The sequence below is a fragment of the Sinocyclocheilus anshuiensis genome, unplaced genomic scaffold, assembly GCF_001515605.1.
Source record: "Sinocyclocheilus anshuiensis isolate Anshui unplaced genomic scaffold, SAMN03320099.WGS_v1.1 scaffold274, whole genome shotgun sequence".
Classification (NCBI taxonomy): Eukaryota; Metazoa; Chordata; class Actinopteri; order Cypriniformes; family Cyprinidae; genus Sinocyclocheilus; species Sinocyclocheilus anshuiensis.
In genome coordinates this window covers 1,687,162-1,703,349 of record NW_015547698.1, presented here as the reverse complement: position 1 = coordinate 1,703,349, position 16,188 = coordinate 1,687,162, and the positions used below count along the sequence as shown (strand labels likewise).

The 16,188-nt window shown below is 36.4% G+C and overlaps 1 protein-coding gene across 1 annotated transcript in view; it reads right to left on the bottom strand.

Moving 5' to 3' along the window:
- pkd1a (polycystic kidney disease 1a) overlaps window positions 1-16,188 on the bottom strand; it is an 84,866-nt gene that overhangs the window by 64,849 nt on the left and 3,829 nt on the right. The window contains exon 2 of the mRNA XM_016506420.1: window positions 505-576. Coding sequence (XP_016361906.1) covers window positions 505-576 — 72 coding nt within the window. The remainder of the gene's footprint in view (window positions 1-504; window positions 577-16,188) is intronic.

The window sequence follows — 16,188 nt, the reverse complement described above, 5'->3', positions numbered from 1 at the left end:
CGCATAAACACATTTCATTACACCAAATACACAAAATAATGTTCTTTTTAGCAGCATCATATGACCACTTTAAAATAAAATAGTCTACTGCACTAAAAGATCTCATGATACATTATTTACATAGAAAATCATGATTGTAATTATACATGATGGTAATATTTAAATGCATTACAGTAATGAGAATCTGAGAGAAAATGAGCTGGAAATAATTTCAAGAAATCATAGTGGTTCTAAAAGGAGGCTTTATTTTTTTTTTTGTGGAAAATGTAATTAATCTATACCTGATAGCTGAGGGAAAAAGTGAACAGGAGTTGCAGATTAGAAAACAAGTAGGCTTTTTTGCTTTAACAGAAAGAAACACACTCACGTTTACACCAGACCACCTATTATACAAGCACCAGACCACCCATTACAGATGTACGTGAATGACTGCGTCTCAAGCACACGCACAAACACAAACACACACACACACACACGCTCACGCACGAGAGACGTGGCACTTACAGCTCCTTGAGGGTGGTGAGGTGATCAAAGAGGCTGGAATCCACAGAGGCAATGTGGTTTCTGGATAGATCTCTGCAACAGAAGCCAGAAAGAGACGCTTAGAGATTCACACACACACTCAAACTCTAGACAAACACTGCAGAAACCTGTTCACGAAGTTAGCTGTTTCAAACCCATATGACGTCCTTTCTTCTGTGAAACTAGCTGTCGAGCTCCAAAAAGAAAGCATCACAAAAGTAGTTTGTGACTTGTGCACGACATTACAAGCATCATACAATGGTTTCGTGCGAGGAACAGATGAAATGTAAAATCTTCCGTAGCTCTAAAATTGCTCATTTGTGTACTTGTGTCATGGCACTTTTTTGGACCATGACAATCTAAATCACTGTACACTGGTGTAGAAAAAAAGACATACAGCTTTTTTAAACCAAGATTTTTGGGTAAACCAAGCATTGAAAATGAACGTTACTCATTGTCCATTGCATTTGCAATCAACTATTTACTGCTTCTTTAAGGAACCAGTATGGGAATCTTAAGATGAAAGATTTTAATATTTGAATCTAAATGAACCATATAGTGCAATCCCAAAACAGGCAAAAAACATTTTATACAAGTTTGGAAATATTTTTTTATGTTTTTGAAAGAAGTCTTTTATACATATCAAGGCTGTGTTTATTCAATCAAAAATACAGTAAAAACACTAATATTGTGAAATATTACTACATTTTAAAATAGCTGTTTTCTATATGAATACATTGTCAAATTTAATTTATTCCTATGATGTAAAGCTGAATTTTCAGCATCATTACTCCAGTCTTCAGTGTCACATGATCCTTCAGAAATCTTTCTAATATGCTGATTTGCTGCTCAAGATATTTTATAATAGTTAATGTTGAAAATAGTTGTGCTGCTTCATATTTTTGTGGAAATTGTGACTTTTTTTCAGGATTCTTTGATGAATAGAAAGTTCAAAAGAACAGCATTTATTTGAAACAGAAATCTTTTGTAACATTATATAAATGTCTTTACTGTCACTTGTGATCAATTGAATGCATTCTTTTCTTGCTGAATAAAACTATTCAGTTCTTTCAAAAACATTATTCACCAAACTTTTGAACGGTACATTATTAGATACGTATTATATAAAGAATTAATTATTAAAACGGTATATTTCTTAGACTCGAGTTCACATATATCATCACCCATGATGCAAAGTACAAACAGAATCAGAATAATGGACCAATCAGCATCAGTCTTTCCCATTAACATACCAATCAATTAAACCAATAACGCAATCTGTACAACAGACAGGCGTCAGGCACATGTGTATGTGTGTGTGTGTGTGTGTGTGTGTGTGTGTGAGAACTGTTCCCAGAAGGAAACATCTGTCCATTCCAGACAGACTGTGTAAGTGAGGAGGAGGAGTTTTACTCGACTCACCGTCAACACTGTTAAAGAGCCTCTGCTAAAGTCATCATTGTGTCAGTTCCTCACTAATAGGAGGCGTTCTTACACATCATCATGTTACATAACACGGTGTGCACGTTTTTGTGACATATGAGGACACAAATTTGTATAATGACATTGGTATGACATTGGTATTACAAGGAGAAGGTGACTTATGAGGACATTACCCCATGTGCCCATTTTTCAAAACGCTTAGAAATCATACAGAGTGAGTTTTTTTGAGAAAGTAAAAATGCAGAAAGTTTCCTGTAAGGGGTAGGGTTAGGTGTAGGGTTGGTGTAGGGCAATAGCTCATACAGTTTACAGTATAAAAACCATTACGCCTATGGAATGTCCCCACAATTCACAAAAACAAACGTGTGTGTGAGTGTGTGTGCAACTATGGCAACAAATCTGAACATTATCAGCGGAAAGTGAATGAAAGCGGAGCGCTGTGCTCTTCTGGCATGTGTGTCAGTCACTGAGGGACGTGTGTATTTTCAGCAGATTTACATCGGGTTGTGTAAAGGTCTCAGAAAGTTTGTTCAAGCATCTGCAATGGAAAGGAATATCTTCAGCTCCCAGTCATGAGATGTTGGACAGTTAACAGCTGAGAAATCAGAGAAAAACTTCTGCCGTAAGGTTATTTTAGTTTATCTGAGTTTATCCTGGTCAGGATGCAAAGTTGTATACAAAGTTGATTGTGTAAGTGTGCTGTCATAGTCCTGTTTCTGACAGTAACAACTTCTATAAATTAATAAAAATAATAATAATAATTGATAATTTAATTTTTGTACACCCAACACTAGAACACCAAGGTCATTGAATATTCATAAAATGAAATAAATAAATAAATTAACCTTGAATTCAAGTTGCTTTGGATAAAAGTGGCTGTCAAATACATACAAAAATAACAAATTAAGATAAAATATTTACATATTTAACTATATTAATAAAAATATGTATGTAATCATTCATTTAAATTAAGGGATTCATATTCATCAAGATGCAAATTTGATTGTGTAAGTATGTCGTAGTTCTGTTTTTGACAGCAAAAACATCTATAAACAAATAAATAATAAAAAATAATTGAATACCTTTAGCCCAAAAGGTAAAACACGATCATGGGTTCAACTTCCCAGGATATCCATGAACTGATTTTAAATTTAAATAAATATAAAAAATAAACAAACAAACCAACCATGAATTTAAGTTGATTTGGATAAAAGTGTCTGTCGAATGCACATAAAAATAGAATAAAATATCAAATCATTATATACATTTTTATAATAATACATAAAAAAGATTATGTATATAATCATTGTTTTAAATGATGAGTTTTTTTAATTGCATGCAAAATGAATTATAATGCCACTGCTAAGATGCTAAATCATTTCTGTACACACTGTTTCTGCAGCTTAGTTTTAAGCATATTCACACCATGCTTAATGCTAAATTAACATATTTTTACCTCAAGTCAAGTCCATTTTTTAATATTGGGTTAAGTGAAGTTTCACTTTTGAAGCACTTTTAGCACTTATTTTAACCCAGATTGCAGGGTTACACAAAAAACTAGTTGTTTAGCATCAGACAACCAATCATAATCTAAACAATGCTTGCCACATTAAAGGGGTCATATGGTGCGATTTCAAGTTTTCCTTTCTCTTTGGAGTGTTGCAAGCTGTTTGTGAATAGATAAGATCCCTAAAGTTGCAAAGACTAAAGTCTCAAACCCAAAGAGATATTCTTTATAAAAATTAAGACTCGTCCACACCCTCCTAAAACACCTCGTTTAAACACGCCCCCACATGTCTACGTCACTGTGTGGGAAGATTTGCATAACGCCGCCCAAATGTTCACGCAAAGAAAGAAGGCGTAACTTTTATTCTCACTGTAGTATTGTTGCCGCCGCCACCACCATGTTGTGGAGACGCTGTTTTGTTGTGAAAGCGAAACTACTTTGTTTGGTCTTCCAAAAGAGAACACAACAAGAAATCAGTGGTTAAGTTGTATGTACAACACTGTTCCAGAACAGTTCAAACCCAAATATTCGTGTGTGGGCAACGCTTTTTACGGAGGATGAGGACTGTTCCCTGGAAACTACTTTGTTTGGCCTTCCGAAAGAGGACACAACTAGAAATCAGTGGTTAAGTTGTATGTACAACACTGTTCCAGAACAGTTCAAACCCAAATATTCGTGTGTGGGCAACGCTTTTTACGGAGGATGAGGACTGTTCCCTGAGAGTAGCCTACAATGCCGGTGTTCTGACAAATAATGGTGACTCACAGACTGTAAGTACGCTTTCATATTTAAAGGATTTTCCACTGATGATTCAAACGTGAGTTTTGAGCAGTGTAGAGTAGCGCTTGTTGTTTGTCATTTCTCCGATCACAAATGCAGACATAGTTTTATGGTTACGCGGCGCGGCGCGGCGCAACGCAACGCGTAAAAAGACAGTATAAGTCATTATAATCAGTAATTATGTCCCCACTGGATGCAACAAATGCCTCGTTTATAATGGGTTTTAATGTTTTTTTCTTGGCGCTCCGGCCGGACAGAGCATCACAGTATGGTAGGGGCGTAACATTTCCATCACATGCTTGAGGTATTCGGCCAATCACAACGCACTGGATAGCTGACCAATCAGAGCACACCTCACTTTTCAGACCGATGAGCTTTGTAAAAATCGACGCGTTTCAGAAAGGCGGGGCACAGAGGAGAAACAATAATGTACAGTATGTGGAAAATAATGTGTTTTTTGAACCTTAAACCGCATAAACACATTTCATTACACCAAATACACAAAATAATGTTCTTTTTTAGCAACGTCATATGACCACTTTAAATATTCATGAACTTACAGCCACACAAACTTTAACATGATGGACAAGCAGTTACAAAAGGTCACGTATTGCTTTGGAGATTTCTCTCTTTATTTGTATGTCGTTCCTTCATGTATTTATTTGAGTTTATTGATTGCAGAAGGAAGATGATTTCCACACAGGCTTCAGTGTTTCTGCGCCTGATTGCTGGAAAAACGAACGGCAGGACGGCCGCTGGAATATGAAGTAGCTCTCACGTGTGGCTCAGATTTTCCATGCAGCGTTTGAAAAGGCTTGATTTAGCATCCAGATTCACTTCAACAGACAAGAGCGGATTGTGGTTCTGCTGTTTTTCTGCTGTGAGCTCTGGACAGAGAGACGGGGACTGTCTGACTGCACACTTACTTCATAACTACAGCTGGAAGGAAAGCTCACAAGTAACCACTAACCAAAGGGCACCAAAAAGTATCATGGACATATACCATAAACTGCATACATAAATACTATGGTCCATAAATATATTAAAGAAGTAGATCACCTAAAAATGTCAATGTACTCATCCTCAGTTCATCCAAAATTTAGTTTTTGATCAATTTTTTTCATCATATTTGGAGAAACTTAGCATTCCATCACTTGCACCCCAATGGATCCTCTGCAGTGAATGGGTGCCGTCACAATGAGAGTCTAAACAGCTGATAAAACATCACAATAATCCACAAGTAATCCAAAATGTTACTGTATTTTCACCACTAAACTTGAAATCAAACAGTCCTTCCTGTGTTAAAGAGTTTCTGTGTGACCAATCCCAAGTCAGTGGAAGATCCAACTATGACATCATGCTTCCAAAAAGAGGTTTCTAATGATGTCATAGAGAAGATCCTCACGCATGAGATCAGAAAACATCCTGATTCACAGCCGGTATGAGTGTGGAAATGGGGTATTATGACAAATCCATAATCACAATAACAGGAGCTATTCATTTTAGAGTCAAAATAAAGTTACTGCAGCGCATGAACACAGAACGCAGCCCTTGTTACTTCCCTCTCTGTAACATAAAACACCAGTGTGCGGCCTGAACATGACCATATAAGCGTGACCTCTTCGGTTTATATTAGCAGAAGTTAGGCTCCTGTGTGCAGCTCCGCAACAGAGCCCAAGCCCCTTGGCGGAGCTGCGCGAGGGAGTCAGTGTGCGACATATGGTTCTGCTTTACTCTACCAGGCGTGCTGATTTCACCTTATAAGGGCCGAAGGGCCGTCTGGTGCCACTTCCAGTAGGAGAGAGAGAGTGAAACGGACAGAAAGAAAGATGGCAAAACAGCCCAGAGAGTGTGTTTCATTCCACGGCTGGAGAGATTCATATCAGCCTCTATAGCCTGAAGAAAGACTGGAATATGGAGGGAATATGACAGAAGAAGTCATAGTCGTGTCAGTTTTTCCCTAAAATTCTTCCTGTAAAACTCGTCTACACTGGACTATACAATGTTCTGGTTTTGTTGCGTCACGTCGCTCACTCTTAGTGTAGATAAGTTATGTTCAGAATGGAACACTAGTATACTCAGTTTGCAATTTAAAAACAAAAAAATGTGCTAATGGTAAAATTTCAAATTGTAGTATGCTACATTTTGGTCACAAAATCCCCCACTGACTTGTTTATATCTGCACATTATTAAATTATCATCTCCGAAAAAATATTGCCAAAATTCAGCCATTTTTAATCCAACTATCATCTCAGAACAATTACGGTTATTTTGCATCTAAGTTTGCACAAAAATGACGTCTGGTAATATGATCAAATTTTGAAAAGAGTTCTGTAGAATCATGGCACATTTCTGGTTCAAGTGCACTGCTTTTCACAACAAAATTAGCATACTGTGCACAGTATACACAAGGCAGAAATAGTACGAGTAGTATGGCAGTATGCTACGCTATTCTGAATATTTTTAGAATACTACGTAGTATACTATCTACTTACTGTACTACGTAGTATGTGAAACTGTACACAATATGCAACAATAAATGTCTAAAACCACAGTATGCTACATTTGTATTCCAGTTTTGTGTGAAAAATCTTACAGTCTGTTAATCCAACCAAGTTGTTTCTGATTTAATCGTCACACTGGTGATGGAAGGTCAAGTTGAGTGCAGTGCATTCTGGGACATAGTATCTTACACTGTGTGCTCTGGTTAAATATTGCACTCTGCAAATGCAGTAGATTAAATAGGTATTCTATGCATAAAGAAATTTAGCATATTGTGCACAGTATACATACTGCAGAAGTAGGATGAGTAGCATGGTAGTATGCTATTGTGAAAATATCCATTAGCTTTGTTTGGAAAATGAACTATTTGCAACTATATACTGTATACAGTCTACTGCCTACTATTTGCATTTTTTGCATTGCATTTTATATTGCACTTTGCAAATGTAGTAGATTAAACAAGTATTCTATGCATAATGACATTTTGCTTACTGTGCACAGTATACATGCTGAATACTGCAGAACTAGTGTAGTATGGCAGTATGTGATTGTGAACACAGCCGTGGTGTTAGACGAAAGCCGTGGATGAGGATGAGGATGACAACACTGACCATTGCCATGAGCATTAGGCAGAGGAGAGCCGTAATTGCCACGGCAATACTGCCAAACCGCAATTGGCTGTAACCACGGTTACACACTAACCCACTAAACAACAGTCTGTCTGTTGTGGCCGAGTCTGAAAAAAGCATAAGGGTAGGAAGAGGGGGGAAAGAGAAGAAAAAGGAAAGAATTTTATGGTGCGCTCTGTTTTGTTTATGTTCGAAATTTCAGGAGGAGGGGGCCGACGATTCTGGCCAGCGCTCGTGTATGTGACTGTGTGTGTGTGTTATCACATATCTCATTTATTTAAGTGAGTGTGTGTATAAATAAGAGCCAAAACGTGCGCGTGTTTGTGTAAATATTAAGTCTGAGTGAGTGTGTTTATGTATGTGTGTATTTGGTCCTGATAAGTACCAGAGTGGTACCATAACACCTCGGGGCTTTCAGTGAACAATCGCCCACTGTGAGCTTCTCACATCTGGCTTTATTCCTCAGCTGGGCTCTCTGGATCTGTCTGACCTGGGCAGGGCGCCTCATTCTGGGCTCATATGTGGCAGAGCGGCCCCTCTCCTCCTGGAAGTCCATCCCTGGAGGATGATTAACAGTGTGCTTTCCAATTGCTGGGAAAAGAGGGGAGGAGGAGCGAGACACTCCGTTCCTAGAGCTGGCAAACTATAGTGCTATCTACAGCCTACATAGGCAGCTGCCTACTGAGGGAGCATTCACACAGGACACACGTTTGCATTCAAAGACAGAATTAAAACGCTGTCGAGACATGTTTTTACTGTTATTAATTTGATATAACGTCTTAATGCAATGCTAATGGCGTGAGATGCTGAAAAACTGCATCCGCAATTAAAAAATATGACATTTTAATGACATTTAACCACATTTTACTCCAAATTCTCATTCTAAAAACTATAAAACAAAAATATGTAAATTGAAAAATATTTATACAGAACAATAATACTGTTGTACTTTTATAACTTAAAAGTAGGCATGAAATAGAAATTGCAATCATATGTTCTTCCCTACTGTAATGCATATCCAAGTGACGTGACATGTGGCCAAGTATGGTGACCCATACTAGGAATTAGTGCTCTGCATTTAACCCATCCAGAGTGCACACACACAGCAGTGAACACACACACACCGTGAACATACACCTGGAACAGTAGGCAGCCATTTATGCTGCGGCGCCCGGGGAGCAGTTGGGGGTTCGGTGCCTTGCTCAAGTCGTGGTATTGAAGGTGGGAGAGAGCGCTGTACAGTCACTCCCCCCACCTACAATCCCTGCCGGTACGAGACTCGAACCCGCAACCTTTGGGTTACGAGTCCGACTCTCTAACCATTAGGCCACGACTTCCCCAGCTGAAGCTGCTTTTTGAACAAGAAAATAAATGGAACAGAAGTTGGTTTTGTTCTTCTGGAATTAACTGGATCATTGTCAGAGTTAAAACATTGAGTAGACACACAAATATTGCTCCCGACTTAAAGAGTTGCCATTAGCATGTTGCTAAGCTAACAACAAGATATGCTAAATAAACATAAAATACATAGAACTCAAAAATATTGGGACAAATACATGAAAGTTTGACTTATTAAAAGTATTCTGAATTAAAAGTAGAGCTGCACCAATGTATCGGACAATAATCGGTATCAAGCAATTTTCTGTACTATCGGCTGGTTTCCCTTCACTAAACATTATTTGTTTAGTGCACTTCCAATCCAATTATCACAATGAACTTTGTGCTTCGTTACATCTGATAAGAAACAAAACCTCAGCTTTCAAATCCCGTACATTTTATCACAAAATTCAAAGAATAAATGCCATTTTGACGCTCTTAGATGTGGCGTGTAAGATCAGCAGCAAGTTTTTATGAAAACGATAGCTTATGTGCAATTCTATACAAACATTTTTATTTGAAAATAAATAGCATGGAATATAGCGTTGTTGTTCATTTTAACCTCTAATGTACCAAATGAGAGGGCTCCCTGTATAGTTTACTGCATTAGATGGGAGAGATTTTTTTTTCTTAAGAAAAACAAACTATCAGTATTGTCAGATATCATTCTGAGTAATCGGCTAACGGTATCAGCTGAGAGATTTTGTATCAGTGCATCTCTTATTAAAAGTATATCTATAAGTGGCATTTCTCTCATCCAAGCATCTTAAATGGATCTCGTCACAATGAGATTGCATTGAAGGACATCTGCGATTCGGTCTTGGCCAAAAAGAAGGTATCTTAGGAGACACTTTGATGGCAGATTATACAGACATTTGTTTGTAATAACTGCCAGTCCTTCACAGTAAAAAGCTCTTTGCTCTGTCCTTCTCAGGACATCGTGTGCATTTTAACTCTGCCGCTGCATGAGCTGGATCCCAGCTGGCTCTCGCAAACAACCGCAAACCTACAGACATGCATATATACGACACACGCGTGTAAACAACCCGAGTCACAGTCAAACAACATCAAAAGTCATCTGATCTCAAGATGTTTAATACGCCTGTAACAGACTGACACACTAGACAGGAGCACACACATACGCACACGCACACAGTGATGGCTATCATCTTGAAGAAAACTGCATTTTTGCTTTCTTAAAATTCTGTTATCGCTAACATAGCTTACAGAGCTAGAGCTTTAAGAGTAACAAGCGTTCTGTGCATGTACTTAGCAGTGTGTGAGAGATCTAATGGAGATCACACATAATATCACACCTATCAAAACAACACACACACTTGGTGCAGGGGCCGACCACAGAGCAGCTGCACAATGACTGAATCATTTGTGGACTGATAGATTGACTCACTGAGCCAGAGAATCATTTGCTGCATGAGTCGCTGACTCACTGTTTGTACAGCCAGATGACTCTGAATCAATGAAGCCGAACCACCACAAAGGCACCTCAGAAGTCTGTTTATATCCAAAAGTGACTCCATATATTGGTGAAAACTCCCTCCTTACCGGATGAATTTCAGAAGGCCTGTCAAGAACACGCCCAGGTTATATTTCAGCCCAATGGAAAGAAACAAGAAATTATGTTTTGCATAACAAAACGGAAGCCTGTTTCTTAATTTGCATTGTGATATTTTCATGGCAATTAATCATATTTTATTTCAAACTCTCATTTACCTAAAAAAAAAATCAAATTCACATTAGTGTAATGTGAGAAAAATATTTAAACTGTAATATATTTATACATAATAATCAATTTTGCTGTAGTGCATTTAATTGAAACAAAAAAAAACAGTCATTTTAGTACTTTACTAAAATATTAAAATAAATGAATAAATACAGAATTTATTATTTTAAAATATTTTAATGTACAAATTAAAAATGTAATTATAAAAATTACATAAATATAAATATATACATACTTGTTCTCTCTCTATAAATAATACATCTATAAAATATATAATATAAATAAACATTTCATTAAAAAAAATGTATATAAAAAAATTTATATAATAAATATAAAAATTGAAAGTTAAATGTTTGGGAATGTCAATTTAATGCAATAATGCAAAATATTGTCTTGAAATGTTTTAGTACTATTTTTTTTCTTTAAGCAAACTATACATTTTTAAAAATGTTTTGTTTTATTTTCCAGTAAAATATGGCTAAGATATGTTTTACTGAGATTTGCCATTCCATTCAATTTAATTAAAAAACACAACCATTCTTCACGTCTTGATATTAAAAAGTGAAATAAACTGTCAACAAACTTCAAAGTTCACACCACAATGTCCATCCAGACCTTTTACTGAAACTAAACAGCAAAAATTCACACATTAACATATGACCGCCCACATTTACCTCAACACCTATTCAGCGACATACAGGTTAGCCAATCATAACAGAGATCATCCATATACAGTAGTCTTAAAGATACAGTAACACACACACACACACAAACATCATGCTTGGTGGAAGGTGGAAAACATTTGTGAACCTCAGGAACAAATGTGAGATGTGACCAAACTGTATTCACAGCCGACTGTCCCGACACAGTAGGCAAAAATATTTCAGCTCCAACTTTATTTATACGGTTCTATTGCATAACGTGTTATTTGCTCTTCCACGACCCCTTAAAATCCTCGCAGCAGGAGAAGCCCAGCTGTCTGGAGAACAGAGAAGAAAACATCAGCAGAGAAAGACAGAGAAAAAGCTCCAGACACAGGAAGTAGAGGCTCAAGGATCTGGAGCAGAGAGGAAGTCATCGACTAGAGACAGAGCGAGATTGAGAAAGTCAGAACGAGTGTGTTTATATGCGTGAAGCGCTCATTTACGGATGTTTAAATCTGCTGTGAACTGTGTGAATGTTCTGCTGTGGAAATGACGTACATATGTATGTAAATGTTCAATGAAGTCCATAGTCTTTAATTCTCAACAGTGTTTTTTTTTTTTCGTTAACCAAAAGTAAAACTATTAAAAACATTTTCGGTAATTAAATAAAGTTGAAATAAAATATAAATATTGGTCACACTTATAGTTGCACATGGAAATTTCTGAAAACTTTGGAAAAATTTTTTAAAATTTCTGGAAAGTTTCTGGAAATTTTCCGCCCCTTTGCAACCGTAGTCAGACTTTAGTTTGGGGACCAATTCTTACTATTAACTAACTATTAACTACGACTTTTACCTCAGTAAACTCCTAATTTGCTAGTTAGTAAGGTAGTTGTTAAGTTTGGTTTAAGGGATATAAAATATGGTCAGACAGAATAAGGCATTTATATGTGCTTTATAAGTACTAATAAACAGCCGATATGCAGGCAATATGCATGATAATAAGCAACGTGTTAAAAGTGGGGTAAGCGATTTTTCAAAAACGCTTTAGAAAACTGATTCGGGCCGAATAGCAAAACAAACTTGTAGCCAATCAGCAGTAAGGGGCTTGTCTACTCATGATGTGGAGGAGAGAGTGCTCAGTCCAAGCCGAGCGAGAGAAAGATAGAGATAGCAGATAAAAAACAAAAGAGGAAAACGTCTGCAGAACAAAATAAGGCTTAAGGCAATAAGGCAAGAAGTAGGACCCATGAAAATATCGGATCAGTTTTCCAGCGCTGGAGAGAACTCAAGGAGCGGAAGGCCTACGATCGGACTCCGAGGTTGCTTTGCTTCTTCTCGATAGGCGAGTAACACCGTGTCTGCGCCGCAACACCTAAAGTCTGTCTAGAACACTGGACGCGACAAAGTGACCATTGAAAATCATTTGAAATCTGTGTCAATACGTCATAAATAGAACGCAGCAGCAGTTTTCTGTTGGGGATTTGTCGTGTCGTGCCGCATCCAGTGTAGACCATATGATTATAATGAGTTCTATAGTATTTTGTCGCGCCGCGCCACTTGCGTCTGGGGTAGACACGTTGTAACATTGGTTTTGCTTTGTTTCACAGAACTAATCGTTGCCTGGGTTGCGTACGTATGTGTGGGGGCGGAGCTATCAAAATAGGGGTGAGACCCTTTTGGGGTAGGGGCTTGTTTGTTTTGGTGATTTGAAATATCAACATTGGCTACCAGAAATCACTTACCCCACCTTTAATAGAATTGTTCCCCAAACTAAAGCGTTACCCAAATATTAAATGAAAAACTTAAAAACAAAAAGCAGAAATCTTGCTGAAATAAAATATGCACTAAAATTACTAAAACTGAAATGAAAATAAATTAGAACATTTTTTATAAAAATAGAAAAAATAGATAAATTAATCTAATTAGATCAATTAGAAAAATAAATAAATAATAAAAAAACAAGACAAAATATTGTATATAATAGTATATATTAATAATAGTATATTGTAAATAATACTAAAATTCCCAACATTTCAAAAACGTCTTTGCAAACTCAAGTTTCAAGAACATATTTCAAAACAGAAATAAAATCTGACATAAATGTTATCATAAATGTTGTTTCTTACCCTCAAATAATGATAAAAACTGTATATTTCTGGTTGGTTTCCAATTTGTGGTCCGTCTCATCTATATTCAGTCTCTGGTAAAGCTCTATCAACAGCAATTAATGTCATTATGTTTTAGTGTGCCTTTTAATAAATCTTACAAATAATCGCAGCACTCCACATAATTTACAGTCAAAGTTTTAGTACTTCGTGTCCACAAAAAAAAATTCTTACAAGACCTCAACATAACGGAGCTGAGATGGGGTTAACAGACATGGACTAAGAGCCACAAAGGTCTAGTTTTCATTTCATGGGCTCTTTCGGCGAAGACGCTAACAGCTGCCCCTGAATCAGTGGAAAAACACAAGACATGCAAGTCAGAGACAGATTTATCAAGGACGTAAATACATGTGCAGACAACACAGGCACTCAAGGTTATCGAAGCCTTCACAGCGTGTTATTATTCTTCTATTTGGCCGTTGTGCAGTAACTCATGCAAAGTCTTCTAGCCTCAGTGCCGGCGGAAAGAGATGTGAGAAAACAGGGAAAAGCATGATAGCGGTTATTTTTACTTGCATGGGAATGAACAGATAGATAAATACAGGAGTGAAGGAGGAGGGGAAGAAAAAGCACATTGAGATGAACAAAAACATTCCTAAATACAAGCACACACACTCACACCAGCACTAGCACTAGCGAGTTAATAATGAAGCAGTGTTCCCCTAAATGAAGCACAGCCACGCTACAAACGACTTACAGAACCAGCTGCGTCTGGAACAAACATCATCTAAACCTGATGATCCTGGGTGTGAAGGAGACAAACTCTAGATCAGGTCTAGATCAGTGTTTTTCAAGTGATAAATAAATGAAGTGCCACCTGATTGTAAGAAGACAAATGTTGAATAAAAGGTTTTTAATGATTCTGAGTTTTTAAGGTCAACCATCTCTATTGCTCATCCTCTCAAAACTTCAGGGTGAATGTCGATCTTTAACTTCATAAGCACTTATTTTTAGCTAATACATTTTAAACAGTTTTCAAAAAGTTTAATGAAGACTAAAATCATCGTTCTTTAGCAGTGTTGTTGTCATTAACTGAATCTAAAACTATTAAAAATAATTTTTGGTAACTGGAAAGCGTAAAAATTTGAAATGTTGCCTTGGAAATAAAATATGTGACCCTGGAGCACAAAAGCAGTCTTAAGTCGCTGGGGTATATTTGTAGCAATAGCCAAAAATACATTGTATGGGTCAAAATTATCGATTTTTCTTTTATGCCGAAAATCATTAGGATATTAAGTAAAGATCATGTTCCATGAAGATATTTAGTAAATTTCCTACTGTAAATATATCAAAACTTAATTTTTGATTAGTAATATGCATCGCTAAGGACTTCATTTGGACAACTTTAAAGGCGATTTTCTCAATATTTCGATTTTTTTGCACCCTCAGATTCCAGATTTTCAAATAGTTTTAGAAATTAGAATAGAACGCTTATTTATTATGCTTTCAGATGATATATTAATCTCAATTTCAAAAAATTGTGGTTTTGTGGTCCAGGGTCACTTCAAGTTGAAGCACTAAAATTACTAAAAATATAATAAAAATAAAGCTAAATAGAAATATAAAAAACTAAATAAATAAAATACTAGACAAAATTCCACTTAAACTTAATTTTAAAAGTTTAAAAAGCCTTTACAACTAACTGAAATAAAACAAGTTTACGTTGAAGCACTAAAAATTAAACAAAAATAAATGAAAGCTAAATAGAAATAAAAACATTAATAAAAAATTATTTAAAATTAATATAAATATGCCACATGATTAAAATATGAAAATATGTAACAAAAGGTTTAGTTATCATCATATTGCTCATACTCTCAAAACTTTAACATTATCATTATAAAAATATTTTTAGATAATACGATTTAAACCGTTTTCAAGAGTTCAATCGAGTCTACAGTCATTGCTCTTTTACAGTGCTGTTATCGTTAACTAAATCTACAACTATTACAAATAATTTTCGGTAATTGAAATAAAGCCGAAATTAAATTAATTACAAATATTCGATATTTAAAATATCATAAACTTAAAAATCAGAAAAGCTGTTTGGCAACTAACTGAACTAAAATAAGTTTAAGCTGAAGCATTAAAATGAATGAAATAAAAATAAATTCATTATATACCACCTTATTGTAATATGAAAAGTTGTGATAAAAGGTTTAGTTAATGATTCTGAGGAGTTTTCGAAGTCAAATTGACTCTGAAAACCCCTAAGTATCAAACTGCTGCATGGCTGAATGCCGATCTTTAACTTTCTGAGCACTTCTTTTCATCTAATTAAGATTTAAACCAGTGTGAAATGGCAGAGACGTGCTGATGGTGTTGAATACTGCTCTTTGGTCTGTCTGTATTACTGTGGGTGTCTGTCTGTGTACGGTGACGTCATGATGTGAGACTGTCATGGCAACAAAATAAACCTCGCAGCGCAAACGGTCAGCGAGTTCCAGCCCAGCCTGTGAAACACACGTCCACAGACACAAACTCACGACTGCTCGGCACGATTAGACCATTCTGAGAGAAGACACAGACAGCAGGAATCCTTCTTCTCAGGCTACTGTCTCCTTTGCTGCAGTAATATCTCCATTTTCAGGTTCAGACAGATGAGCAAACGTGGATAAAAAGGAGACTAGCAAATTAAAAGATTCGCACAAAACAGTAAAGACCACTACAGACCTCTGTAGACCAGCACAGACCAGTTAAACCACACATCAGTGTGGTTTATAGATTGCTACAAACCAATGAAGACCTCTGTAGACCAGAACAGACTAGTAAAAAACTATATAAACCAACACAGATCAAAGACCACTGCACACTACTAAAAAAAGCCACTCCTTTTTATTTTATATTTATTTTTTAATTAATATAAAGACATATAT